A 26450-nucleotide genomic window follows, 5' to 3' on the forward strand; every position below is an offset into this window, starting at 1 on the left:
CATGGCTGCTGCTCAGAGCATCTTGCTCTTTGCATGCTGTGAATCTGTGTACTCTTTGCTGCTTTACCAAAAACAAATATGCAGGTAAGTGGATTGTCGCCCATATGCCCTTGGTGCTACTGAATGGAGAGGTAGGAAAGGGAGATGAGTTCTGCTGTCAGCACGTGTAACTGGAAGGGCTTGTCGGTAACACTGGAGTCTAGGCAGATCCCAAGGGATAATACTTCTGCTGCAACAGCATATGGAAGAGAGCTTGTAGAACTGCTTCCTTGGGATGTGTGCACAGGAGCTTATCAATATGTTGATAAGCAACACAAGTTTTTTTATCAATATGTTTGTGCTGGAGTTTGCTGACTCCTCAGCTTACTTCCTGTATCTGTGCCTTCAGCAGCAGCTGGATCTGGAGATCATAGTAGGCAGCAGTGTCTTATCTCTGCCGTAAAGAGCTTCTTATCTCTGCCGTAAAGAGCTTCATCTTCTCCCTGGTCATTTGGCAAGCCTGAATTATGCTGAATGTAGGGGTAGAAGTTGGTGTGGTTTGAAATAGGTGCCCACTTTTCGACAGTCACTGTTGCTGCTGCTCAAGTCTGGTGTATGTGCTAAGTACTCCTTTCTTTTGACCACACTTCACAGCTTCAACATTCCTCGTGCGAAGCGAGAGCTGGGCCAGCTGAATAAGTGCACCTCCCCACAACAGAAGCTCCTCTGTCTGCGCAAAGTGGTTCAAATCATAATGCAGTCTCCTAGCCAAAGAGGTCTGTAACCATGGCAATGTAATAATGGTTTCAATACATCGCCTCTCTGTGCTTTGAAAAGCCATCTTCATAAGCTTTTAAATGGGTGCATGTGAGCAGAACCTTGAAATGTAACATTCAGGTGCTTGTTTTCAGGTGTTTATTGGTCTGTTCTTGTTTTATCATGTATTTTGTGTCCTCATTTTGTATTATGTTGTGAACCACCCTGTGATCTGCAGATAGAGTGGTATACAAATGTTTACGACAACAACAAATTTTCTTATCACTTGGAAATTAGTGCTTTCCCTTGAACTGAGGCATCTGAAATACTTTTCCAGGGTGTATGGCAGGGCTTGTTCTGAGACTCCCCAGCTTGAAAGGGCTAGAATAGAAGGTATAATTCAGACAGTACTTAGACCATTGTCCCTGGCACTTGTCGGGCTGGTCTTTTCTTCCTTTTACCCAGAAAGATGGCTTGAAAATGAGTAAAAGACTTCAAAGAGTTGGTTATATCTAGTTACAGATAGGTAGCCGTGTTGGTCTGCCATGGTCAAAACAAAATAAAAAAATTCCTTCCAGTAGCACCTTAAAGACCAACTGGGTTAGTTCTAGGTATGAGCTTTCGTGTGCATGCACACTTCTTCAGATACACTGTTTCAGTGTATCTGAAGAAGTGTGCATGCACACGAAAGCTCATACCTAGAACTAACCCAGTTGGTCTTTAAGGTGCTACTGGAAGGAATTTTTTTATTTTGTTTTGGTTATATCTGTGTAGGGTTTTAAATTGAACTTCCTTGTGTTTAGGAATGCCTGCTGTATTTCTTTGTTTCACACAAAGGGCATGCCTTCAAGATGTGCCTGAAGCTTCTGGATTTTAAGACTGCTGCTGATCAATTGTGGTGGCAGCACCTTTAGTCTGCTGAAAGCTTTCTAAACACTGCAGCCCTAATTAGAAGCATTTAGGCACTATCACTAGCATAGAAATGTGACTCCACTTTTTCCTCCCCACTTCAGTTAACATGGAGACCATGTGTGCAGATGACCTTCTCTCAGTCCTGCTGTACCTTCTTGTGAAAACGGAGATTCCAAACTGGTATGTGACAAGTCTCCTTTTACTCCTGAGTGTTACTTCTCTGCTGCAAGAGCGCTAAACAAGGCAGAGTGCTGAAAGGTTTCTAGCATTGCTTGAAGTCATGGAGTCTGTAAGCTAGGATGGCCATCAGCTGTCAGCTGCCCACCTCCCCCCGGCCCAATATTGATTGTGTTTCAGGATGCGAAGGGGTCTGGTTTGTGACTCTGGGTAGCTCCACTTATCCAGATGATTGCATAGCTGATTTAAGTGTCTGGTTCCATTTCCAAATGTGATTAAGAAATCACATGTTCCAGTATTGGAGGCAAACCCGCTCCAAATAAATTGGATGCAGAATCTGACTTCAGTCTTAAAACCCAACCTACATTTGGTTTATGGAATAATTTGAAGTCTGTACTAGCTGTTCACTAGCAAATGACCGTTGCAGTACAGTCCTGTATCCTGAGCAAAGCTTTAATTGGATGCTTCTGTGTTCTAAGGTTTTATAGCAGAACTGTGAGAAGCATTGTGACTTGCTTTGGACATGAAATAGTAGTTTGAGTCAAGGACCAAAAATACATATTATCAATTCTATGATTGCATTGCCCTGGAAATGGGCATAATAACACTGCACAGCTGAGTGCTTCTAACTGGTGGCTGTTTCAGACTCTCCAATCGAGATGCATCCTGAGTCAGAAATGTTCAACCTGGTCCTCTTATTGCCATTTGAGTAGAAACCCCTTTTGGGTGTGAATATTTAATATTTTGCTGCTTTTGGAAATCACTTGCCTTGCTTGGACAGCATGTATCACAAATCTGAAATCTCACAGATTTGAAATATGTGTACGGTACTAACATCTGTCACAAAATAGACCTTGGTTGTTACATTGGTAAGATGCAACTGGGAACTAAAAATGTAAATGCTTACAGCAGACCTGTTGTATTAGCAACGTGCCATTTCCAGGGATTACATGCATTTAACAAATGTGCTTATGTTTTTGGACGTCAGTTATAACGCAGGGCTGATTTTTTTTTTAATCTGCGTGTCTTGAATGTGCACGTGTTGTGTCCTTTAGTAAATGTGTGGCTGTTTGAAACAAAGCACTGCACAGCTTGCATCCCAGGACAGGGCATTGCAATACAAATGGCATGGCTTTTTGTGGTGGTAACCTGCTAGAAAATAAAGCCAAATTGTTTTAATCTGATTTTTTCTTCTATCCCCTGCCTCCTAAAACCCACCAATATGATTGTACCCATCAGAATGATCCTGGAAAGCTGTAATAAGTGGATGATGAGGGGCTCTCTGTGGGAGATAGGATAAATGTTTTGATCTTGCATTAGTGATTGGAAGTTGAGGAACCAATTAGATGTGCATGCAATTTTAAGTGACCTTTCTCAGTCATCTCCACTTCTTGAGTAATGTCTTGGAAACCTTATATGCTATTTTATTTTCTGTCTAGGATGGCAAACTTGAGTTACATCAAGAACTTCAGGTTTTGCAGCTCAGCAAAGGATGAACTTGGATACTGCCTGACTTCAGTTGAGGCTGCAATAGAATACATCCGTCAAGGAAACCTCTCGGACAGGCCAACAGTAAGTCACTTTAATAGGGGTTGCAGCATAAAGTCTGTCTTGATAACTGCAATTTTCAGCAGTTGTGATTGTAATAGGAGCGCCTTCTGGACGTACATCTTATTTGCAACAGTTTACTGTTTGCCTGTGCACATTGCTTAAAGGTCTCTGTAAGCAGACTTGAGCCATTGCTCAAAGGGGCTTGTAAAAGGACAATCTTGAGCCCTGGTAGACTCCTGCTCAGCTTTATTTGAAGGACACGGAGTATGAGCTGTAGATACAATTCCTGCATCTTGTGCCTTATAGCTTGTATGTGCATAAGCACACTCATGCTCTTCTATTCACTCCACCATTTGTCTCCAAGTGTTGGCATATTTAGAGTAGACAATGCCCAAATATATAGCAGTGGGATACAATTAGATCCCTTTTGTCAGTAAAAAAAATAAATACCATGCTTAACATTTTAGAATTCAGGAAACAGACCTGTAGCATTGCTGAAGCTAAGTAGCTGTTGCCCTCTCCAGGAATTGGCATGGAAGATCACCAGGAGAGCCCTGTAAGAACAGAACATGCACAAAGTAAATGTGGGCCACATCTGCACAAGGCATTGAAAGCACTATTAAGCCACTTTAAACTGTCATGGCTTCTCCCAAGGAATTCTGGGAACTGTTGTTAAGTATCAGGGGTTTTTAGGAGATCTCCTATTCCCCCCCCCAGCTGCAATTTCCGTGGTGGGTTAACAATAACTCTCTTCCCAGGGAATTCTGGGAATTGTAGCTCTCTGAGGGGGAATGGGGTGTCCAACAACTCTCGGAACTCTTAACAAACTACAGTTCCCAGGATGCACTTTTTGGGCGAGCCATTATTAAAGTGGTACAATACTGGTTTAAATGTGGGCAATGGATGTGGCCATGAAACAGGTGGAAATGCTGCAGAAATCCTTTGGTCAGTGTAGTTTCCTCGGACTTTATTTTAACCTTCCAAAACTAGGTGCTCCCGCTCTGATCTGGAGGCTGAAGGATGTGAACTTGGTACCACAATGAAACCTGCACCTGATCCAGCTGCCAAGAAATGGAACTTAACTGCTTAATGGCTCTGTCTGTGGGGCTTGATATAGAAGGGGGTGGGGGCCCTACTGTGGGACACACATCACAAAATCTGCTTTTTAAAATTGTTTTACAGCATTTTTCACTTTGCTCTTTCAGTGGTAAAATCTTTTAAGCAGATTTGTGGCACTTGGCTACTCCTTTTTTATATTTAAAAAAAAAAAAAAGCAAATGTGTATCACAAGTCTTGCTTCCTAACTACTATGTAAAAAAAGAAAAGAAAAAAGTTTGTGTCCAAAAAGAGGAGGGGGATAAAAATAAAAATAAAAGCCCACATTTATATTTCAGTCTTTGATCTGAAGGAAGTTTGAACTCTTTAATATCAGTTACCCACCTTGTTAACAGAAAAGATTCGGGCAGAGATGTTAAGACTACAGCAACTTGCTATGTTTTGTAAAATAAAAGGCATAAATGAACTTGGATGACAAATGTGTGTGTGTTCTTTAAAGTAAAGCTGCTTTGAAACAACAACAAAAATGCTTCTCTGTCTTTAAAGTTAGTTTGCCTTTTCTTGCTGGCAACAAGACTACCGCTCTTAACCACTACACCACACTGGAGAGCCAGTGTGATGTAGTGGTTAAGAGCGGTAGTCTCGTAATCTGGGGAACCGGGTTCGATTCCCCGCTCCTCCACATGCAGCTGCTGGGTGACCTTGGGCCAGTCACGCTTCTCTGAAGTCTCTCAGCCTCACTCACCTCACAGAGTGTTTGTTGTGGGGGAGGAAGGGAAAGGAGAATGTTAGCTGCTTTGAGACTCCTTTGGGGAGTGATAAAGCGGGATATCAAATCCAATTTTACCTAAATACATACCTGGATGCTTCTAAGCTGCTTTTGTGCTGCTAGGTCTCAATAGCTTTTTACTGTCAGACTCTTCATATGGAGATGTTGCACTGACATCTCTTGGTGCAAGATTTCAGACTTGTGTTCTCTCGAGTTTGAAGAATGCAGCTTTACTGTGTGTGGCAGGCAAATTATTTAAGAGACCTTGACTGTGGATTTCTAGACCCACATTGGACACACTGTCGGGCACACATTTAAACCTAATCAGTTCAGTTACATGGAAAGCAGGGTTGGGGGGCAGCTGGTCTTCTTTCCCATTTGCTAATGGAGTTCAGTGGGATAGGAAAGTGCCTAGGTAAGCCATGAGTAGGGATTTTTAAAGCACTTTTACTGTTTGAATTGGGGTCCCTACTTTCCGTCTTCACAAGAGGACATACCTGGATTTTAAGTATACAAGAACATGGTGAGCTGCCTTCACTCCCCTCCTCCCCTGATCAAATTATTGGTGTATCTAGCTTCAGTGTGATAGCAACTCTTAGGTTCAAGATGGGAGTCTTCGCAAGCCCTATGAAGAGATGCTGGGATTGAACCTGGGCCCTCCTATCCCATGCAATGTATGTGCTCTGCCACTGAGCTATGGCCCTCCTTCACAGATGTATGCTGCCGGGATGTTTAGTACCCGGCCTGCTGGATACAGTGTTAACCCCCCAGCTCCTGTCACTGTTTGTGGCATCAGTTGCCTTTTCTCTGAGGCACTTGTAGAAAATAGTCCTAGGCAGACCAGTCAGTGCTTATCCCTATTGCTGAAGTGCAACTTGAAACACTGCGCTCTAGCATTCCACCTTCACGAGAGTGAAAAAGGAAAGGGTTGACGCTTAACACTTGGAAAAAATCTCTTTAAAACTGCCTGGCAGATCCCTTTGAAAAAAGCCACCAGCAGGGCCTTTCCTGCTCGGTACCCACTGCAGCCTAGAGCTACAGTGCACAAGCTGTAAATTCAAGCATGTGGGCAATGGGAACAGCAGAGTACAATAGTACACGGATTGGCTTAATACAGAGTCAGAACACCAGTCTGCCACCCCAGCATTGTCTTCAAGGACTGGCACTGCCTCCCTGGGGTTTCAGGCAGGTTTGGGAATCCCTCCTGAGTCCTACCTGCAGGTGCGGCTGGGGACTGAATCTGGGGCCTTCTGCATGCCAAGCAAGGGCTCGGCCACTGAGCTACGGCAAACCTGGGTCATATGTACAATAGTTTATGTGGGTTGCATAATCCCAGGCATAAATGTGGCAATCTCGGGGGCACTTGACTCTTGTTTGGAAATCTGAAGCCACGTGCCCTTGCTCTTCAGCATGTGGCATCGTAGGACAGTGTCTTCTGATGGCTTGCTGTGGAGAACAAGCAGGAGTCCTACAACATTAATGTTTAAATCACTAATACTTCTCCTGTTCCAGTTTCTTAAATTATATGCTGTATTGGGAATGCTCCTCTTGAAATTATAAATGCTCCATCAAGAAAACATTGAAGCCTCTACCAGACCAAATAGCAATAAGCATTTAAAGTAAAGCTTTAAAATAATCCAGTGGCAGCTGTACAGAATCCCTGAAATTACAGGTATCTCTGCCCTGGTGCAGGAGCCAGAGCATTGGGTTCCATCACCCTGGCAGAACCCACAGCTGATGCCTGCTCCGCCCTTCTCCCCTACTTTTTTTCCTTCCCAGGCATACAGTGCCAGATGATCTGATCAAGGCATCCTTTTAATTTCTACTGTGCCCCAGGTCATGTTGTTCTGCAGCATTGTGGGAAACAAAAGAGTAGTTAGATCCTGCTGTCAAGTGCTGGTACCAAAGCCAGGTAAAACCTCTTAGAGCCCACCAGCAGCAGAGGCAGTCCAAGAGAGGACTATTTGCTCCCCTCAAATCTGAGAGCAGTATGAGTCCCTCACCTGCTTGTTGGAGGGAGAAATTGGTGGGGGCAGTGGAGTGTGCTGCTTGGAAGGAAGAACTGGCTAGGACCATGAACAGGAGTGTCCCTTGTTGGAGGAAAGAAACATTGCCTCTCATATAGCAGGTCCCAATTATGTGTATATCACCAGTATGTTCGATATGATGCTAACCTGGTGCCTTGTTGAACAACTCCCATCAGGCCCAGCCAGCACAGCAAATGGTTAGAGGAGTTGGCACCAGGTTCATGGAACTATTTAGCTTGGGGCAATTATATTCTACTTTTATAAGATGAAAAACCACTCAAAATGGCTAAACCCAAGCTGCATTGGAAATTGAAATTGAAACAATGAAACAGAATAAGCAGCAGGAAACCATAGTATGAGTGCAGACAAACAGGTTTATACTCAGAATATAAGCACTACCTTCACTGAGTCCTTTCTAATCATATAAAATGTGTACAAAAGAAACTGGGCTCTTCCTTAAACCTGCTCTCCAGTCTAGTCCTAATCTTTAGTAGATTACAGGCTAGTTGTTCCTCTAGCTCAGTGTGGTCCACTTTGACTGGCAGGTATTCTCAACGGTCTTCACCATCACAAGCTCCCTGGTTTTGTTACTAGCAACTGAATTTCAGGATCTTCTGCATGCAAAATGTGCTCTATCATTCAGCTCTTGTCATTCCTGAACCACATTCTAATTTATGGCCCTTTTGTTACCTTACTCCATCAGGCTAGTAGGCCTTATCCCAAGCCGCCATAGTTACCAGTGGAGGCCAGAGCCCTGTGATTGGAAGTAATCAAGTGGGAAAGGACCATTTGGTCATACCGAGATGGTCTGACGTAGCAATGGTAATTGGACCACATCAGATAAAGCTATGAAATAGGGCCAGTGTGAATGTGCTCCACTATTTGTATGGGGCTCGAACTATGCACTCATTCAGTTTTACACACCACTGTTGCTGCCATATTTGGAGGTTGTATGCATCACACCCTTGTGGGGTGACCTTGTTGGTGTGGGAGAGAAACCAGATTTTCTGGCTGGAAATTTTTGACACACACCATAACTCACATGGCAGGGCAACTAAAAACAAATCACTGCCCATATACAATTTCAGGTGGTGCATTCTCCAAGTGAGTGAGGACCATACTGCCTTATATACGCAGATTCAAATGAGTGCTATAGCTCTGTTTGCATTAGTGCGCAAATAATCTGGTTTGTGACACCTGCTTCATGCTAACCGTAACTTTCCAGGAATTGCTGCAAAATGCCCCAATGACTTACAAGATGAGATGCTGTCTACCCTACATTTATCCTTCTCTTTTACAGAACAGGCAATGTTGCTTTCCCATGTGCCATTTTCAGCAGCTGTATAAGAAACTTGAAAGTTGGACTGACTAGAGCTGTGTATTCAAGGGACACATTAATTTGGACATAAAGCTTTAAGTCAAAGGTTACCTGTGCCTTCAACGTAAATTTACAGCCAAGCCAGGCAGTGCTTTGTACCACTAAACTGAGCACAGGGGAGGCAGGAATGGCTTATATGATTCCAGGGCCCTAAAAACACAGGAACTACTTTCCTCAGGAATGTTAAGCTGGCACCTCGATCTGCCTGTAAATGACATTGTTACAGACACCACTTTTGCCACATTTCTTTTGCCTCTTGAGAGGACTGGGAAGTACTTATAATATAAACATTTATTGTGGCACCCTGAATGTGGCAAGGTTCCTGGTCGCTGTCCTTACCCAAAAGCGACGCCAAGGAGCACTACAAGCTAACTAAGGCGTAGTATGCCATTCTATTTTATAGTATTTTATTGTTATTGTGGTGTTTTATCGGCTGTTTTTTTTTTTTTTCCCCCCACGTGCACAAGCTGTTATTTATGTGTTGTTTTTACCTGTATGGGCCTATGGCCGTAATAAATATTGTTTGTTTGTTTGTGGCACAATATATATAGAAGAGCAGAGGTTGCAGTTTCATAAGAAATGTGGCCAAATAAACCAATGTTAAATTGGCTCCAGAAAGTCTGCATTATATAGTAACATGATAAGCACCAGAGGTTAGATGGGTGGTGATTATAGTGGTGGTCTTGTTACGGAATACTCTCCTCAGAGACACTTGTATCCACACTTCCACTTGTCCTGCTGCTCTCCCCTGGGGAAAACTGCTCTTTAGTGCTCAGTAGAAGCAATTGGCAGTTCAGGTTTTCTTCGGATTGCCATTTGTTCCAATTTATTGTTAAAGAGCAGATTTTCCCTGGGAAAAGAATGGGGCAAGGGGACAACTGCATGGACTGCTGCCTAGAAAGCATATAAATAATAAAATTATTATTATTATAGGTCAAGCAGAAAACCACTCTCATATGTGCTTTCTAGGCACCAGCTGTCCCCTGGTGTCAACGTTGGTGACTTTCTGGAGCCAATTTAACATTGGTTTATTTGGCCACATTTCTTATGAAACTGCAACCTCTGCTCTTCTATATATATTGCTGCTTTTGCTTTGTTTTTTATTGATGGTATTACGTGGCCTTAATTCAGTTTCATTCTAACCTTATTACAGTGGTACCTCGGGTTACAGTCACTTTAGGTTACCAACGCTTCAGGTTACAGACTTCGGTAACCCGGAAGTAGTACCTTGGGTTAAGAATTTTGCTTCAGGATGAGAACAGAAATTGTGCGGCAGCAGCAGCATGAGGCCCCATTACCTAAAGTGGTACCTCAGGTTAAGAACAGTTTCAGGTTGAGAACAGACCTCCAGAATGAATTAAGTTCTTAACCTGAGGTACCACTGTTTTGTTATTATTGTTTTTCTTTTTAGTTTTTCTTTGTACATGTAAAGGCAGGGTATAGGCCTTTTAAACAAATAAAATAATTGAAAATATCTTACTTGGTATAATCAGATCATGGGCATCAATTTTAAGTTGTTGAGCTTGGCTTGAAAATAGACTTTGCTGTGTTGAACTGATCAATTCAGTGTTGTATGCTATGCCAGGAATAAATTGATAGTAGGTTCTTTTCCCCCTCACAGGGATCTGAAGGATTTAGTGAGAAGCTATTCTTAAGACAAAGAATGAATTTACTGTCTCAGATGTCCAACACCCCGATAGACTGCTTGTTTCAGGTTTGGATTGCATGAATATAATGTCAGCTCTGAGAAATGGCTAGAAAACTACATTCCGTTCTAAGAAAGTTTAGAACCCTTGTAACAGCTCAATGTTTTGAAGGTTCCACCCCCCTTAAAATATATCTTAATCTTTCCATGATTTTGCTTTTGTTTTAGAGTGAGTAAAGGAGATGTCCAATCCCCCCCTAGTTTAGCTTTTATTGGATATTTATTGATGATTCAAACAGACCAGGTAGTTGGTTTTGCACAGCCAACAACATGTCCAGTCAGAGGCTGTATATTATGATTAAGAGTTGGGAGAAAATGCTGGCTGGTTAGATGGCGATATTATTATTTTATTAAATTTATATCCTATCCTTCCTCCCTGATGAGCCCAGGGCAGCAAACATGTCAATTAGAAAATGACACAATAAAAACGTCTAAAATTAGTTAAAAACAAAACTTACCAATGATCTCAGGGTTGCCAGGATCTTTCAGCCATCAAAATGATCAAGTAGGCTGTGGCCAAGCTGCTCCAGGATGATATGGGGTATCTAGACCCACTTCAGTTAGGCTTCTGGACAGAGTTTAGGATTGAAATAACATTGGCTGATCCATTTTTGCTATGATGTAGAGAGGAGGAGTGTGACCCAGTTGATTCTGCTGGACTTTTCAGAGGCATCTGATATTACCAGTTGTGGCACCTTTTTAGGATTGGCCATGGTTCTGCTTCTATGTTGCATTCCAGAAGCTGCTGCTGGGAGACCTATGCAGATCTAGGTTTCTGTAATGTATGAATCCACCCCTATTCATATTCACCTTCTGCCTTCTCCTGCACCCCACCTCCATTTGTTTGGTTCTGAATTTGCCGCCAGTGTCTGTCTCACCTTTTGCCCTTCTTTGCAGCATGTTGCTTCAGGCAACCAGGAAGAAGCAGAGCGCTTGTTAAGCCAAGGAGACAACGATAAGGACACTGTGCAAAAAATGTGCCATCCGCTCTGTTTCTGTGATAAGTGTGAGAAGCTGGTTTCTGGGTAAGGGTTGTGTTTTCAAAGTTTTCCAGACTTTTTCAAAGCATTATTGGGAACTATGTTGCTAGTGAGTTGGTTGAGACATAACCCTAAACTATGGTTTGTGCTAACTGCAGTGTAGACTCCAAACCATGGTTTGTGTTGTTCCTTCCCCCAAATCCCGTAGAATCTCTGAATTCTCTCCCAAGCAGCAACTGCTGAGGGCAAAGCAACATCCCAGTGTTGTTCCAAGGAGCCCAAACCATGATTTATCAATTTAGATGCAAAGTCAAGGCAACAGTTTGCCAAGCCGTAGATGAACCAGGTTTACATCCTGCTTTGGTGATGGCAGACAGTGTTTCAGCCAATCAACTACCATGAATGTTTGGCGGTGAGAGGGGGGAATTTAAAGTGGTTGGCTTTTCTACTCACCTTAACTGCAAGGTGAGCAAAGCGGCTTATAAAGCTTTATTTCCCTCCCATGACCTTTTCTAACAGCAAAAAAGCTTTGCTGACTATTCAGGCTGTAGCGTTCCTGCTTCAGCCTTGTTTCTTGGACAAAATTTCCCTGGGAACAGCACTACATCATGGCACAGTGTTGTTCCCAGGGATCCCCTCAGGAAAAAAATATGTCTGCTGTCATCACAGCAACTATTCAGTAAACTTCCAAGAACTCTGTAAGGTAGATTGGTATTATTATTTCCATTATACGGGTGGGAGGAACTGGGGTGAAGAGAACAGTTGCTAGCGAGTTCAGTGTTGAGACCAGATTCAGCTGGTGACCTTACGACAAGCCATGCAAGGCAGCTCACTTGTCGCCATGTTCTTTGGTGATTTTAAACAAGGCAGCCGTGTGAAACATACACTATCCTTTGCTTGCCTGTGTTCGGTTTGTTAATGATGACTTTTTTTTTACTTTAAGGAAGCTGAACGATCCTTCCATTGTGACACCGTTTTCTAGAGATGACCGGGGATTCACTCCGCTTCATATAGCTGCAATATGTGGTAAGCGCTGCAGTTCTTCATTCGTGAATTATGGCAGTAGTTTTCTGACCCCGCACCCTCTACAAACCATTGTCTTCCGAGGAGTCCCTGAGCATCTGTTATGGACCCCCCTTCACCCGGCACATTGCACAGGATTCTCAGGTGTTCTCAAAGGTTTACCTACAGCAGCCGCCAGGCTTGGGGACCCTCCCATATAAACTGAGCATGAGCGTAATGTTGCATCCAGCATACACTTACAACTTCAAATTGCAATTGAAGAACACACTTGTCTCTTGTCCCCTATTCCGATCTTCTCATGGAGAAGAGACCTTTTGTCTATGGCAGACCCACATGGTTCAACCGCTGGCGTTACAAGTTAAAACTATCAGAGAGTGGGTGAATGGAAACACCTCTGCTTGAGAGCCACTACTAGTCAGAAAAGACATGGCTGGGCTACTAGTTTGATTTGTTATAAAGCCATTTCCTTAAAACAACAACAACAACTTCTAGTTAACCTTCCATGGATTTTAGGGGTTCTCTGGGGCACATTTAGAAAGCTATAAGAATTTCACTCCAGGTCTGGAGTGGATTTGAACGTCTGCCCAGCACAAATCTTGGTACAAGGAGATCATTTGCTCTACAGGACCAAACTGCAGTATACAGACCTAACACTAAGTCTGTATGACTTTGGTTATTCCAGATGGGAGCTGGTGGCCCGATTATCTTGCTTTTTGGCTTGATTTGATTTATTATGTTTCTATGCCACTTCTCATTCAAACGAATCGCAAAGTGGCTTACAAACAGTAAATAATAATAACATGATAGAACATAATGGAGCATCATTAATTCAGCCCAGATCATATATAGAATAATTAACAAATCATCAGTGAAACAATTACAATCCATAAAACACTTGTTAGCAAAACAGCCACTAAAGAACAGGCTAAACATCACAAATAAAAGTCGTATTATATGATTAACATATCAACACAGCATTTATATTCTATGAAAATAATATTAACAAAATATTAACCAAAAAATGAAAAAAGTGTTGTTAAGCTCATACACACACTCTCCACACCCCCAGGCAGCAGTGGGGTGGATTGGCCTTGATAACTTTTGGCCTCCTCCAAATTCCTGACTCTGTCATTCTATTTCTTGGGGAGCTTCCCCTGAAGGCCTTTTCTGCAGCATCAAATATATTGCTGCAGCATCCACCTGCTGTGTGTAGGCCACTGATTTGAGAATTTGCAGCCAAGTTCATTGGGTTTTGGGGGTTACACTTAGTTACCTCTTCTTTTCCCAAGGTAGGATGACTTTTCTGTGTACGTATAATATGCACCCGCAGCAATTCATTACTTGGCTCTCTCCAGAGTTGAGATTGATTCATTCATTATGGCTGGAGAGGCCCCTGCCAAGCTGTGACCTAGAACAGTAATGTGCCAACAAGCTGAGGGGCGTCTTATCACCACAAGCAAATGCTAAGTTGCCTGTCATATGGTGCCTGCAAGTGCCAGGAGAGGCAGCAGATTGTTCAGTTCCCAGTTTGACCCAGAGGGTGAGACTTCCTTTCCTCGCTGTGAGATGCTGACATTTTGAGCCTGAGAAGCTATATACCTTTCTCCACAGGGCAAGCATCTTTAATTGACTTGCTGGTCTCCAAAGGAGCCATTGTCAATGCGACGGATTATCACGGATCAACGCCACTTCACCTCGCCTGTCAGAAAGGATACCAGAATGTTACTGTAAGCATAAATCTTACGTAATAATAACATTTTATGTACCTTTCAATCCAGTATTGCTTGTAGATTGAAAGCAATGGCTTGTCCGTTTGGAGATGATAGGAATGGTGGCTTTTTGAGGGTTCCCCCCCCCCATGAATGCTGTTTTTTTAATATATATATATATAGAGAGAGAGAGAGAGAGAGAGAGATATTTATATATGGCTACATCATAAAAAATATATCACTACAGTTTGCAGCAATATGGCTTCTCCATATGTTATTTGACTTCAATTCCCATCAGCTCCCACAAAATACTGACCATTTGGAGGGTCTATAATATTTCTTTAAACAGCAAAAAAACCCAAAAACATTAATGAAGTAGAAATCCTCCACTGCTTCCTCTGGAGGAGACAATTTGATTCTGACAGATTTGGCTCTGAAAAAAGTTTCAGACATTATGAAATTAGTCTTGTTTAAACACACACACACACACACACACACACAGAGAGAGAGAGAGAGAGAGAGAGAGAGAGGGAAGGCGCATGGGATCCAGTGTAGTTTAGGGCTTGGAGTGTTAGACTTGGGCCAGGGAATGCTGGATTAACATCCATTGCCTGTCCATGAAGCTGCCCGGTTGACCTCAGGGAAGTCAGGATCTCTTGGCAGGATTGTGAGAAAACTGTCAGGCAGAGCTCAGTGGAAGAAGAGTGGGTGAAACATGTGAAAAGTCAAAGGATTTGGTCAAGCCCATGTTATGAGCTGTGTGCTGTATGTATGTCAATCAGCTGAGAATAATGTATGTGAAGTAATTTGATTGCTTGAAATTTGCTGGATTAGTGCTAGATGTTACTGCTTCAAGCTCGTCGAAGTAGAGCCACACTGATACCCGGGAATGAAGGAATCCTTCATTAGATTTGACATCATGCATTAATTCAGCCCAAGGATGCATTTTGCTCTGCAAGGCGCCCCTGCAGTGCTGGAGCTTGAGCCTTCCTTGTATTGTTTTGTATCACAGTGCTTAGTGAGTGAAATAATATCCGAGCAGCTTGGGCATGACTCTGAATTGGTTTTAAGCAGCTCATGATAAGAAGTATTTATATGGTCAGGAATTTGGCCACAATGGTAGCAGCATCAGATGTCAAGGAAATGAACATCTGTCTGATTTTTAGAAGACATCTGAAGGCAGCCCTGTATGGGGAGATCTTAGAATGTTTGAGGTTTTTTGTGTTTTAATACTTTGTTGGAAACAACCCAGAGTGGCTGTGGTAACCCAGTCAGATGGGCAGCATTATTATTTCTCAAGCCATTAAGGCTTGACTGCTTCTAAGCAGAGGATGTGAGTTATTCCTTTTGCACAGGAACTGAAAGGAGCCACAGTGGGATTTATTCCCCCGCCCCAGCTCTTTATATCATCATCAACTCTTATTTTGTATGCCACTTTCCCACAAAAATGTGCCCAAAGGTGCTCACAACATATCAAGTGAACAAGTATAACAGTTCAGCCATCAGATTTCATCCTAAACATAATCAAGTTAGAAACATAATTTTTGGGGCTCAATTTGACACATTTGTATGGCCTTAACTGTACCGTAGCGTCTTCCACTTAATACAGCTGCCACTGCTAACCCACTGAAATGTGCGCATGTCACAGAAAAACGTAGCTTGTTTTTTTTTCCTTTTTCAGCTTCTCCTCCTGCACTATAAGGCGAGTACAGAAGTCCAAGACAATAACGGCAACACACCCCTGCATTTAGCTTGCACTTACGGTCATGAAGATGTAAGTAGTTCGCAGCAACATGTTCAGGGTACCTGGCATTGCTATAACCAGTAAGGTGGACTTTAGCCCCATTGAAAACAAGGGCATTAAAGTGATTTCAAAGGGGCTTAACTTAGTCTGGATGCAGCCTCACACTTTAATTTTTATTTCATTTCTGAACTTGTAATCCTCCAGCCTTTTCAGAATGATCCTTGAGGGTTAGAAACAGGAGCCCGTCGAGAGAGTCCTTTCTTTTGTAAAAACTTTGTTAGAGCTTTGGGGTCATGCATGGAACATTCCTCTGTGTCACTGTCTTACCTTGTGGAGAGTAAATTGGGGTAAAGTGTGGAGAGTAAATCTGGGGTAAATTGTGCTGCCCTATATAGTTGACAGTGTGACCTTCCTGATTCTGCCAATCTGTTCTTGGATGAAAGGAGGTTACAGATTGTGGAGTAAACGAGGTTCCCTCATTCAAATAGTCATAACAAGGCAATTCACTTGTCCTTTTTTCTGTTTGGTAGAAGGGAGTAGTCTTATGCTGTGGGCTGCCATGTTTATAGGAATGACATACAGATGCCATTTACACATAGTATGCACATAGTGTTATGGGGTTGTCTCCAACTAAGTCATACACAAAATGAGCCCATTGAAATCAACATACCTAAATAAGTCAGCAAACTTAAGTCCATTGATTTCATGTGGGTCTAGTATATGATTTAGTCAGATACAACTTGTGTAATGTAATGTACAGGTTAGCAGTGGGCTGCGTGGTAGAAACACCTGCTTTGCATGCAGAAGGTCCCAGGTTCAGTCCCCAACAGCATTTCCAGGTAGGGTTGAGAGAGACAACCATGACTTGTGTGTTGTGGCTTATTTTACTTTACTTTACTGCATTTGTATGGCTGCCCAACAACTTGCTTTCTCAGAGCGGTTCCCAGAAAATTTAAAGGATAAACTAGAGTGTTAAGATGCAGTGTAAAAACAGTGATGAGTAGTATAAGAATGATTTGGTCTGGCAAGATACGATGACAAAATTGTCCTCTGTCTCTAGTTCCGTTGCTTTAGTGATGTGCACCATCACAGCTTTTGTCTTTCTTTTAACTTTCCAGTGTGTCAAGGCTTTAGTCTATTACGACGTTCACTCTTGTAAATTAGACATTGGCAACGAGAAAGGAGACACTCCTCTTCACATAGCTGCTCGCTGGGGTTACCAAGGGATCATTGAAGTGCTGCTTCAGAATGGAGCCAACCCAAATATTCAAAACCGGACAAAAGAGACTCCTGTGCAGTGTGCATTAAATTCTACGGTACTTCTTAGATACCACTTCTTTTTTTAAAAAAACCAACAACCCCAAATGTCTTACATGATTTTAAATTTTGCTTAATTACAAAGAAGCAATATTGGCAAGGGCATTTAAAAATAAAATAAAATTCCATTTGCTTTTGGTGGACAAATGCCACTGTTTTATATCCGAGACATCCATGCAGTAAGTATTCATTTCTGTGGTCCTCTTAAATTGATCTGCTCTATAATTATTTTTTTTAAGAAAACAAACAATGCTATTGTGTTTTTTACTTAATTGGAAGGACAGTGGCTAGCCAGGAACTCTTGAAAATACTTTTTGCTTGTTTTTGACAGGGTAGGGTTGCAGCTCTACTCCCAAAGTGCCTGAGAGGCAAGATGAATCTTCCTGATTGGGATGCTCTCTAATTTGCCTTTATATATCATTGCTAATGTCATGCTTGCCTTCTGATGAGTAAATTTCTCTGGAGAGATGGAGTTGCAACTTGCCTCTTCATGAATGTTTGATCTTTCTGCTTGCAGATTTTGTCCTTAATGGAACTGAACTACCTTGCATTTGAAAGAGGGCAGAGTGCTTCTCAGGTAACCTGCAAACCCTTCCCTAGCTTAATGGTATTCAGCTGATCAACTGCTGTGATAACGGCGATGCTGCCAACTCTTCCTCCTTTTGTTTTCTTTGCTGGTTCCACTAGTCCCCAGCCAGATCTTCTCAGGGTTGTGAGGACTCCATCAGCCAAATATCCTCCATCTCCAGTTTATCTTCAGCAACAGCTAGACAAGAAGAAGCAAAATCTAGTTATAAAGAGGTAAGTCAATGAAGCATTGGGCAATGAGGAGCGCAGTAGAACTCTAAGGGGCCAAGGTCATTCCTGTTTTCTCCTCCACTCATAACAGTGGAACTTGAGTGTCATCCCGTGAAGCTGATTAGCAGGAGATTCAGGACAAACAAATGGATGTACGACTTCACACACACCACACTTTCTGACATTCAGTGTAGCAAGATGTAATAGCCACTTGATTAGACGGCTTTGAAAAGAGGAGTAGACACATTTTATGGAGGAGGGTGAGATCTGTCAGTGGCTACTAGCCATGATGACTATATGCAGCCTCTGATTTTGGAGATATTATGGGAAGAAACCATCACTCTGCTTTCAGAAGGTCTCAGAGTCAGCCATTGGCAGCAGTGATTAGAGCAGCCTTCACCAGCCAGGTGCTCCCCAGCCCAAATGTTTTGGATTACAGCTCCCATCAGCTGGATGGGGCAAATAGGAATTATAGTCCACAACATCTGGAGGGAGCCAGGTTGGCAAAGGTTGGGCTGGAGGTCTGGTACAGTGTGCTGGAGGCTAGAACTGGGTCCAATCTCTGGCATCTCCATATTCAACAGAAAGAAACAGGTAGCAGCTGACATGAAAGACTTCTTTCCTGAAAATGCTGGAGAACTACTGCTGGTCATAATAGAGAATATTGAGCTAAATGGATGGAGAATCTGAGCCAGTGTAAGGGGGGAAATTGATGCTCTGTCCCCATCATTACTGTCTCAGGACTACCTTTGAATTTTGATCTGTCTCTGTGAGATACCTTTAGGTCGCAATGGCTTCTCCTGTCCTGGGTACAGACCAGTCAAAAGTTGCTGTTCTGTAAATGAGAAATCATGCATGTATAAAAAAGTCATTCAGTGTGAGATTGAGGATTGCTTCCTTTGTACTCTGCTTCTCCTCCTCTTTTCGCCTTTAAGATATGAACTTGTCACCCTCAAGAGGCTGAGGCTTCAGTTCAAGTCAGGGAAAAGAGATTATCTGCATCTTAGACCTTTTAGCTTCTGCAGCTCACGTCCTCTTCGTTTAATCCAAAATCAGTTCACTCCCATTTGCCATAATTTGTTGCACTTGTATCTTATTGAGTAAGAAAGTGGTTTCTGATTGTGGGGTGGGTTGGGGGATTGTGCCTGAACCTGTATTTTAAGCCAAAAATGGCCTCTAAATTTAAAATGAGGGTTTTTGTTTTGCTTGGTAATCTTAGTTTTCTGTGAAGATGTCAGAGTTTGACAACCTTTGTTTCTGTCAACAGATTAATGCCCCCACCCCCACATTAGAGGCCGCATGCCATTGGTGACTGGAGCCAATGATTGTCAGAGCCAGATACAAGTATTCTGGATTAACTGATCTAGAATAAAGATAGCCTTTCTTCTGTTTTCACTGTGGCTACCTCAGATTAGAATTCCCAATCCTATGCATGTCTGCTCAGAAGTAAACCCTACTGAGTTTGATGGTTTATTCTCAAATGAGCATGCAGAAGAATTTGTTCTGGAAAGCGAGCGAAAGTAATTTCTTTTTTACTTTAGTGTGCTATACATACATATATGGCGGTAGTTGGCCAATTTGTTCCTACAGGGGAAAATTCCCACTTGTTCTGAGACCCCATAGCAAGAAGGGGAAAAACACCTTAAAAGCCAGCAAAAGCAAGGAGGAAACTAAGAGGAATCAGCTCAACTCTCATGGGATGGAAGGATGGGGCAGCTTCAGAAGGTATCAGGAACTGCCTCAAGTGAGGTTGGGGGGATGCATGTTACTCACTTGTGATTCATTCAGAGCTCCCCTTGGCTAGACTTGGTCACTCTCTGTTTCCTGCTTGCAAGATGGAAAGAAGAGCTGAATTTACAAAATGATCACATGCTAGACCCCTTCCTACAACTGTTTACAAGGACAAGGAGATGTGTGGCCTGAGGAAGGATGTGAGTGCCACATTACATGCAGTTTGATGGGAGGCTTCCATCCTATTTGGCGAACTGATTCTCTGGGTGTAGATGCTTTTGTAGCCCAGACAGCAACACCTAGGCACAAGAGGAAGTATCAGCAAGGTTGAAAGAACCAAAATACCCTAGTAGTACAACTAAGCATTTCTTTTTCTTCTGGCTGTATTCATTACATAGGTGGAGAAGCTTTTAAGAGCAGTTGCTGATGGAGACCTTGAAATGGTAAGATCTCATATGCTTTGTGCTACCTTGTTTGCATGCATTGATGGCACTTTATAAGGTAGAGATTTCCACGAGCATAACAGTAAGAGTGTGCAGCTGTTAAACAGTGACATGCTTTTATTCCCATAATGGGGGTGTCTGGAAATCGCATCCTCCCGTGGGGCCAACCTGGACCAGATTTTCCTGTGTCAGCCACCTGTTATCTTCAGTGGGCGGGGAAAGCAAAACAGCCCGCTGAGCGGAACAAACAGGTTCATTTCCTTTAAGGAGCTACCTCCGTGCCACAATAATAATAATAATAATAATTTATTATTTGTACCCCACCCATCTGGCTGGGTTTCCCCAGCAACTCTGGGTTGCTTCCAACAAAGATTAAAAATACATCAAAGTGTCACACATTAAAAACTTCCCTGAACAGGGCTGCCTTCAGATGTTTTCTAAATGTCAGGTAGTTGTTTATCTCTTTGACATCTGATGGGAGGGTGCTCCACAGGGCGGGCGCCACTACTGAGAAGGCCCTCTGCCTGGTTCCCTGTAGTTTTGCTGTGACAACGGGAATCATGACCGCATTAGCAGGAAGAGCCCAGAAGTCCTATGAAAGGCTGGAAGCCTGAGGCAGAATTGGGCCAGTTGCAGGATGCAGCAGTCTGTTGCTGCTGAAAACAAGTAGGAGAATCGGGGCACCCTTTCACTCCTTCCCCCCTGTTTCTGAGGCCCAGGTGAGAAAAGCTCTGAGGACCAGGGGGTCAGACCAGACTGTGGTTGCTGCCGCTCATTCCTGGCAGGATGGGCAGAGCCCCAGCAAGGGGTTTGTTACATTTGTAGTGGGGGCTAGAACAGGGGTAGTAACTGCTGGCAATGGAGCTTTGCACTTAAGGGAACACTTCTGCATACATAACACATTTCCTCCCCTTTGTTTTTGAAGCAGCTTCCTGTTTTGCCATGCTCACTCTGATTGCAGGAGTAACATGTTTTTTTTAATTAAAAAAGATTAAAAAGCTTGGTGCCTCTTGTGTTGCTGTGAAATCATATAATCAGCCATTTACGCACGTTATAGAATATTCAACATCTCAGGGAGGCAGTCTTGGTTCCTCTGAGACCTTAAATGCCAGGTTTAGAGAAGGCTGCACCTCCTTTGAACACTCTGGGTCTTCATCTAAAATGCATTCGAATTAAATGCACAACACTAGACTGCCTCATAGTACATTCTGTATTGATTTAACTGTTGAAGAGTGTATATCCATGTGTAGGAAGAGCATGTGGCAAGTCCCCTGCTGGGACTGAATGGCTTCAGAATGCAGGTGGCAAAATTGTATGGTTGAATGCTCCCCCATATCAAAAATGCCCTTCTCGTCGGAAACTGGCATGCAAGGGAGAAGGAATATGTCTTAACCTTCTATCCTGGATGTGTTGCAGACATCACCATCCTGCTCTGTGCTACAAACACAAAACCATTATGCAGGTAGCGTGTATTTTCCAAATGTGGCTTTTCCTTTGAATATAAACTGAGGCAGAGAGGGTGAATAGATCCCCACCTCCCACATTTCTATGTGTTTCAAAGAGGAAAAGGAAAGTCTGCAACTCAAAAGAAATACTGATGGATTAATCATGATATTTTTAGTTGGATAACTGATCAGTTTTCAATTTGCATATGAGTGATTAACAATACAGTGGTACCTCTACTTATGAACGTGATCTGTTTCGGGGTGCCATTCGCACACTGAACAGTCCGTAAGTGGAGCGCCGCTACTGCGCATGCGCAAAGCGCGATAGAGCGCTTCTGCGTATGCACGCACGGTGAACCCAGAAGTAAATGCTTCCGGGTTTGCCGCGTTCGTAACCTGAAAAGTGGCAACGTGAAGCACACGTAACACGAGGTATGACTGTACTTCTGAAGCAAGAAGCATATGTCCTTTGCTTTTAGATTATGAAATTGTATTGCAGCTGGCATCCTCTTAGAAGAGGCATTACCCTTCTGCATGTGAGGAGAGAGAATGGCTCTTTTAGGATGGTGCTTGCCATTTGTAGTTTTCATAAGCAGCTTGAATTAAAAAGAAGCCTGTATGGTATATTCCAACAGTGAATTCCTTCTCCAATGACTGAACATGCTCAATGACAATGGATTGCTGGCTGATTCTTGGTGGGTGTTTGGGAGGGGGACTGGTAAATTGAGGAGAGGGAGTGCAATGGAGTGTCCTGGAAAAGGGCACAGAACTTGAACTTGACACAACAACATTTTGTTGTAGGTTCCACATGAATGCATTTGTGGGTGGGTCTTTAGCCATCCATCCATCCTGCTGCCAGTTTCCTCTCTTGGTTGATCTAAATTAAGAATTGCAGTCCAGATGTGCCTTTCATAGATGCAATACCTGTGTTACCTACTTAGATATTCATATCCATGAGTAACTTTTCTCATGAGTAGTCCTAAGAGGGAAGTTGGGCTATGTTTTTTCCTCAAATAGTAGTATCAGCTTTGAACAAAAAGTCATGGCAAAACTGCCAACAAACACATTTTTTACAGAAATGTAAAAGCAACTGGGGTTGTTTTGATCTGTAATACCTCGTTTTCCATACAGCAGCAGCAGCCTTGCTGCTTCCATCCTATAATTTGCAATATTTACTGTCTCCTGTGATGACTGAAAACTGCCTGAGCCCTGCTATCTTTTTCTCCAGAAGCCTTTTAAAATGGTGACAAGCAGCAGTTGACAGTAAGGCAAATTATACCATTGTATGTTTGAAGATTTATTCATTTTTAAAATAAAAAAATTAAGAAAGTCTTGTGAAGCTGTATTCAGATATCATACCAAGCCATTCCAAAGTCAGCACTGGAAGCTGTGCCTTTGAATTGGGCTCTCCATGGTTTGGCATAATGTTTGAATTGATAAATCAGTGATGGGCATGGAGCCCATGCCTTGCATTCAAAAGGTCTCTGCTTTGATTCCTAGCACTTCCAGGTAGCAAGGAGATGAGAGAGAGCCCTGCCTGAGAGCGGAGTTTAGGCTAGATGGAGCAATAGTTTGATGCAGGAGAAGGCAACTTTGTAGGATCATTGCTGAAAGGGTCAGCCAGTGCAGCAATAATAATAATAATAATAATAATAATAATAATAATAATAATAATAATAATAATAATATAAAAAATACCCCACCCACTCTGGGCGGCTTTCAACAGAACATTAAAAACAGGGGAAAAAATCAAACATTAAAAATTTCCCTAAACAGGGCTGCCTTCAGATGTCTTCTAAAAGTCAGATAGTTGTTTGTTTCCTTGACATCTGATGGGAGGGCGTTCCACAGGGCAGGCGCCACTACCGAGAAGGCCCTCTGCCTGGTTCCCTGTAACTTCTCTTCTCGCAGTGAGGGAACCGCCAGAAGGCCCTCGGAGCTGGACCTCAGTGTCCAGGTAGAATGATAGGAGTGGAGACACTCCTTCAGGTATACAGGACTGAGGCCGTTTAGGGCTTTAAAGGTCAGCACCAACACTTTGAATTGTGCCCAGAAACGTACTGGGAGCCAATGTAGGTCTTTCAGGACCAGTGTTATATGGTCTCGGCGGCCACTCCTAGTCACCAGTCTAGCTGCTGCATTCTGGATTAATTGCAGTTTCTGAGTCACCTTCAAAGGTAGCCCCACGTAGAGCGCATTGCGGGAGATAACCAGAGCACGCACCACTCTGACGAGACAGTCTGCGGGCAGGTAGGGTCTCAGCCTGTGTACCAGATGGAGCTGGTAGACAGCTGCCCTGGACACAGAATTGACCTGTGCCCCCATGGACAGCTGTGAGTCCAAAATGACTCCCAGGCTGCGCACCTGGTCCTTCAGGGGTACAATTACCCCATTCAGGGGTAAAAAGAAAAATGCCTCTTTACCCTGGCTTTTGACACTTGTGGGTCTGAAATATATACCTCTCCTTTTTTCTGTGATTGCAAGTTGTTTTAAAAAGTTTTTAATATTGTGTTTTAATGTTGTAACCCGCCTTGGGACCTTAGGGTGAGTAATATTTTACTATATATCATAATGTCTAGGGAGTGAGAAGCTATGTAGAATCAAGTTCCACAGCAAGAAGCATCCTTCTAATTGCATGTTTTAATGCACTCCTTCTTGCTCTGAAAGCATTCAGAGTGTGTTACTTGGTGAGATCGGGTTACAGCAGCTCCATGGGATACTTAACACGTGCACCTATTTTAAAATGCATTTAACCTTTTGACCAAAATCCTTCCTTAATCCATTGTCATTGGAAACAGATACATTTGAGACAGCGTGATTAAACTTTGGTAAGGCACTGATTCGAAACTTCGGGAGGGAATGTTTTGGGAAGCTGTGGCAAGCTAATGATTGGTCTGCTTGACTCCTTGTTGTTCAAGGTTGGGTGATATATGTGTGCAGCTGAAGAAAGGAGTTTGTGGGGATGACCAGTCTTGTTTCTGCCTGTGCGAAGGAGGGGTGGCCGGTGGGGGACCTGTCAGGATAATCTGAGGGATTCCTGAATTCTTGAGGTGGGTGAATGACTGACAGGGCTGGCCATTCCCTATTGGAGCCTTGGTCTCAGTATGGAATGGGAAGGGTTATTGCCCCTATACTCTTTCCAGCACTGCAGGGTCTGTAATGCTTTCTGGTGTAGGGAAGATCAGACTGCTGTAATGTACACAGTTGATGTTTTGCAGTGAACACAACTGAGCAGAAGTGAAAGCACCCCACTGTGCCTACTCTGTGGTGGTGGGGGAGGTGGAAAGGTCTTACTTCACCTTCTTTGTTGCGTCCTCATGGCGTTGTCCAGTTTAGCTCCTTTAGTTGGGATCTGTTTTGGAGGAAAGTGGAGTGGAATCTTTGGCTGTCTGCTGTGATGGATTTACCCAAGGCTAGCTGGACCATAAAGAAGGCTGATCGCCGAAGAATTGATGCTTTTGAATTATGATGTTGGAGGAGACTCTTGAGAGTCCCATGGACTGCAAGAAGATCAAACCTATCCATTCTGAAGGAAATCAGCCCTGAGTGCTCACTGGAAGGACAGATCCTGAAGCTGAGGCTCCAATACTTTGGCCACCTCATGAGAAGAGAAGACTCCCTGGAAAAGACCCTGATGTTGGGAAAGATGGAGGGCACAAGGAGAAGGGGACGACAGAGGACGAGATGGTTGGACAGTGTTTTCGAAGCTACCAGCATGAGTTTGACCAAACTGCGGTAGGCAGTGGAAGACAGGATTGCCTGGCGTGCTCTGGTTCATGGGGTCACAAAGAGTCAGACATGACTAAACAAGAACAGCTGTTTACCCAGGTGTTTTGAGGTGGCTGGTTACAGTCCATTGTTGCTTGCTTAGACTCTGTTACCTGCTGATTTTATAGTTTTACATGACTTTTTAAAAATAATAATTTATATACCACCTTTTGTTTCAAGGAAAAAAATACACGGGTGGTTCACAAACAAATGGAAGCCGGCAGCAAAATAACAAGGATAAAAACAGCTTATTAAAAATAATAATAATTAAAATACAGTACATGGTAAAATAAATTCATCAAGAACATTAAAACACCTGTTATTTAAAATGTATAATGAGTGAGCCCATTAAAACCCCATAACATCAGTTGAAGCAGAAGATTCAAGTCAAGAGACATAGGGGATGCTTATCTCCAGGTGTGTCTTCAAGAATGCCAGCACTGGTGGGTCCAGGTGTGTGCTCCACCCCATGCTCAATTGATAGAGCAAAGTGAGAAATAAATAAACAAGAAGGAACTCAAGTGGAGGTCTGAGCCTGGTTCCTGGGCTGTTGATTCCCACCTAGAAGAGGAGGCAGTGGCAGTAAGGAGGAAGAGGGGGGCAGACTCAAAAGAGGGCTCCCCACCAAGATTATCTTGCCCAAAGCCCCACCTCCACCCCCACAAAGACAACTTGCGCAAGCCTGCGTATGCATTAATTGATGGCAGAAAGACAAGAAATGACAAACATATTCTCTTTTCTTTCTTGAGAAAAGTCAGCGTTCTTGTCTCTTTGATTAAAAATCAACTGTGGTTGAGGTTGGGTTTTTGTTTTTTTTAAGTGGAATAAAGGCTGTTCAAGGAAGCACCTTGGTATATTCTGGCCCAAAGCCCTCCATTTAATCTTCAGCAATCCTGGCTAAAAGGATTTGAGAGGCCTTGGGCTGAGGTGAGCGTCAAAGACTCGATTAAGTGTGAGGAAGTCATTTCTAATTTACATCATGGTTCCTTGGGAAACTGGTCTGCAGTTGACTTGTGGGAAGTGAAATGTTAGATTTCCTTTATCTTATCTTTCTGTGAAAGTAACAGGAGACTTTGGACGATGTCCTACTGAAGTGATAACAGGCCTACCGGTAAGGTCAAGTAGGCTGGAAGGAGCAAGAGGGCAGGGCCTTTTCAGTGGTGCCCCCCCAGCTCTAGTTAT

The 26450-nt window shown here is 43.1% G+C and overlaps 1 protein-coding gene across 7 annotated transcripts in view; it reads left to right on the forward strand.

Moving 5' to 3' along the window:
• Positions 1-26450, forward strand: part of ANKRD27 (ankyrin repeat domain 27) — a 55884-nt gene that overhangs the window by 14840 nt on the left and 14594 nt on the right. For all 7 annotated transcript variants that reach the window (XM_081870176.1, XM_081870178.1, XM_081870179.1 and 4 more), the window contains 12 exons: positions 634-755; positions 1749-1827; positions 3264-3396; positions 10227-10319; positions 11208-11335; positions 12234-12316; positions 13925-14040; positions 15704-15796; positions 16885-17082; positions 17601-17660; positions 17771-17884; positions 20011-20055. In XM_081870176.1, the coding sequence (XP_081726302.1) occupies positions 634-755; positions 1749-1827; positions 3264-3396; positions 10227-10319; positions 11208-11335; positions 12234-12316; positions 13925-14040; positions 15704-15796; positions 16885-17082; positions 17601-17660; positions 17771-17884; positions 20011-20055 (1264 nt within the window). The remainder of the gene's footprint in view (positions 1-633; positions 756-1748; positions 1828-3263; positions 3397-10226; positions 10320-11207; positions 11336-12233; positions 12317-13924; positions 14041-15703; positions 15797-16884; positions 17083-17600; positions 17661-17770; positions 17885-20010; positions 20056-26450) is intronic.

Source organism: Podarcis erhardii, assembly GCF_964252035.2.
Source record: "Podarcis erhardii genome assembly, chromosome: 7".
Classification (NCBI taxonomy): domain Eukaryota; kingdom Metazoa; phylum Chordata; class Lepidosauria; order Squamata; family Lacertidae; genus Podarcis; species Podarcis erhardii.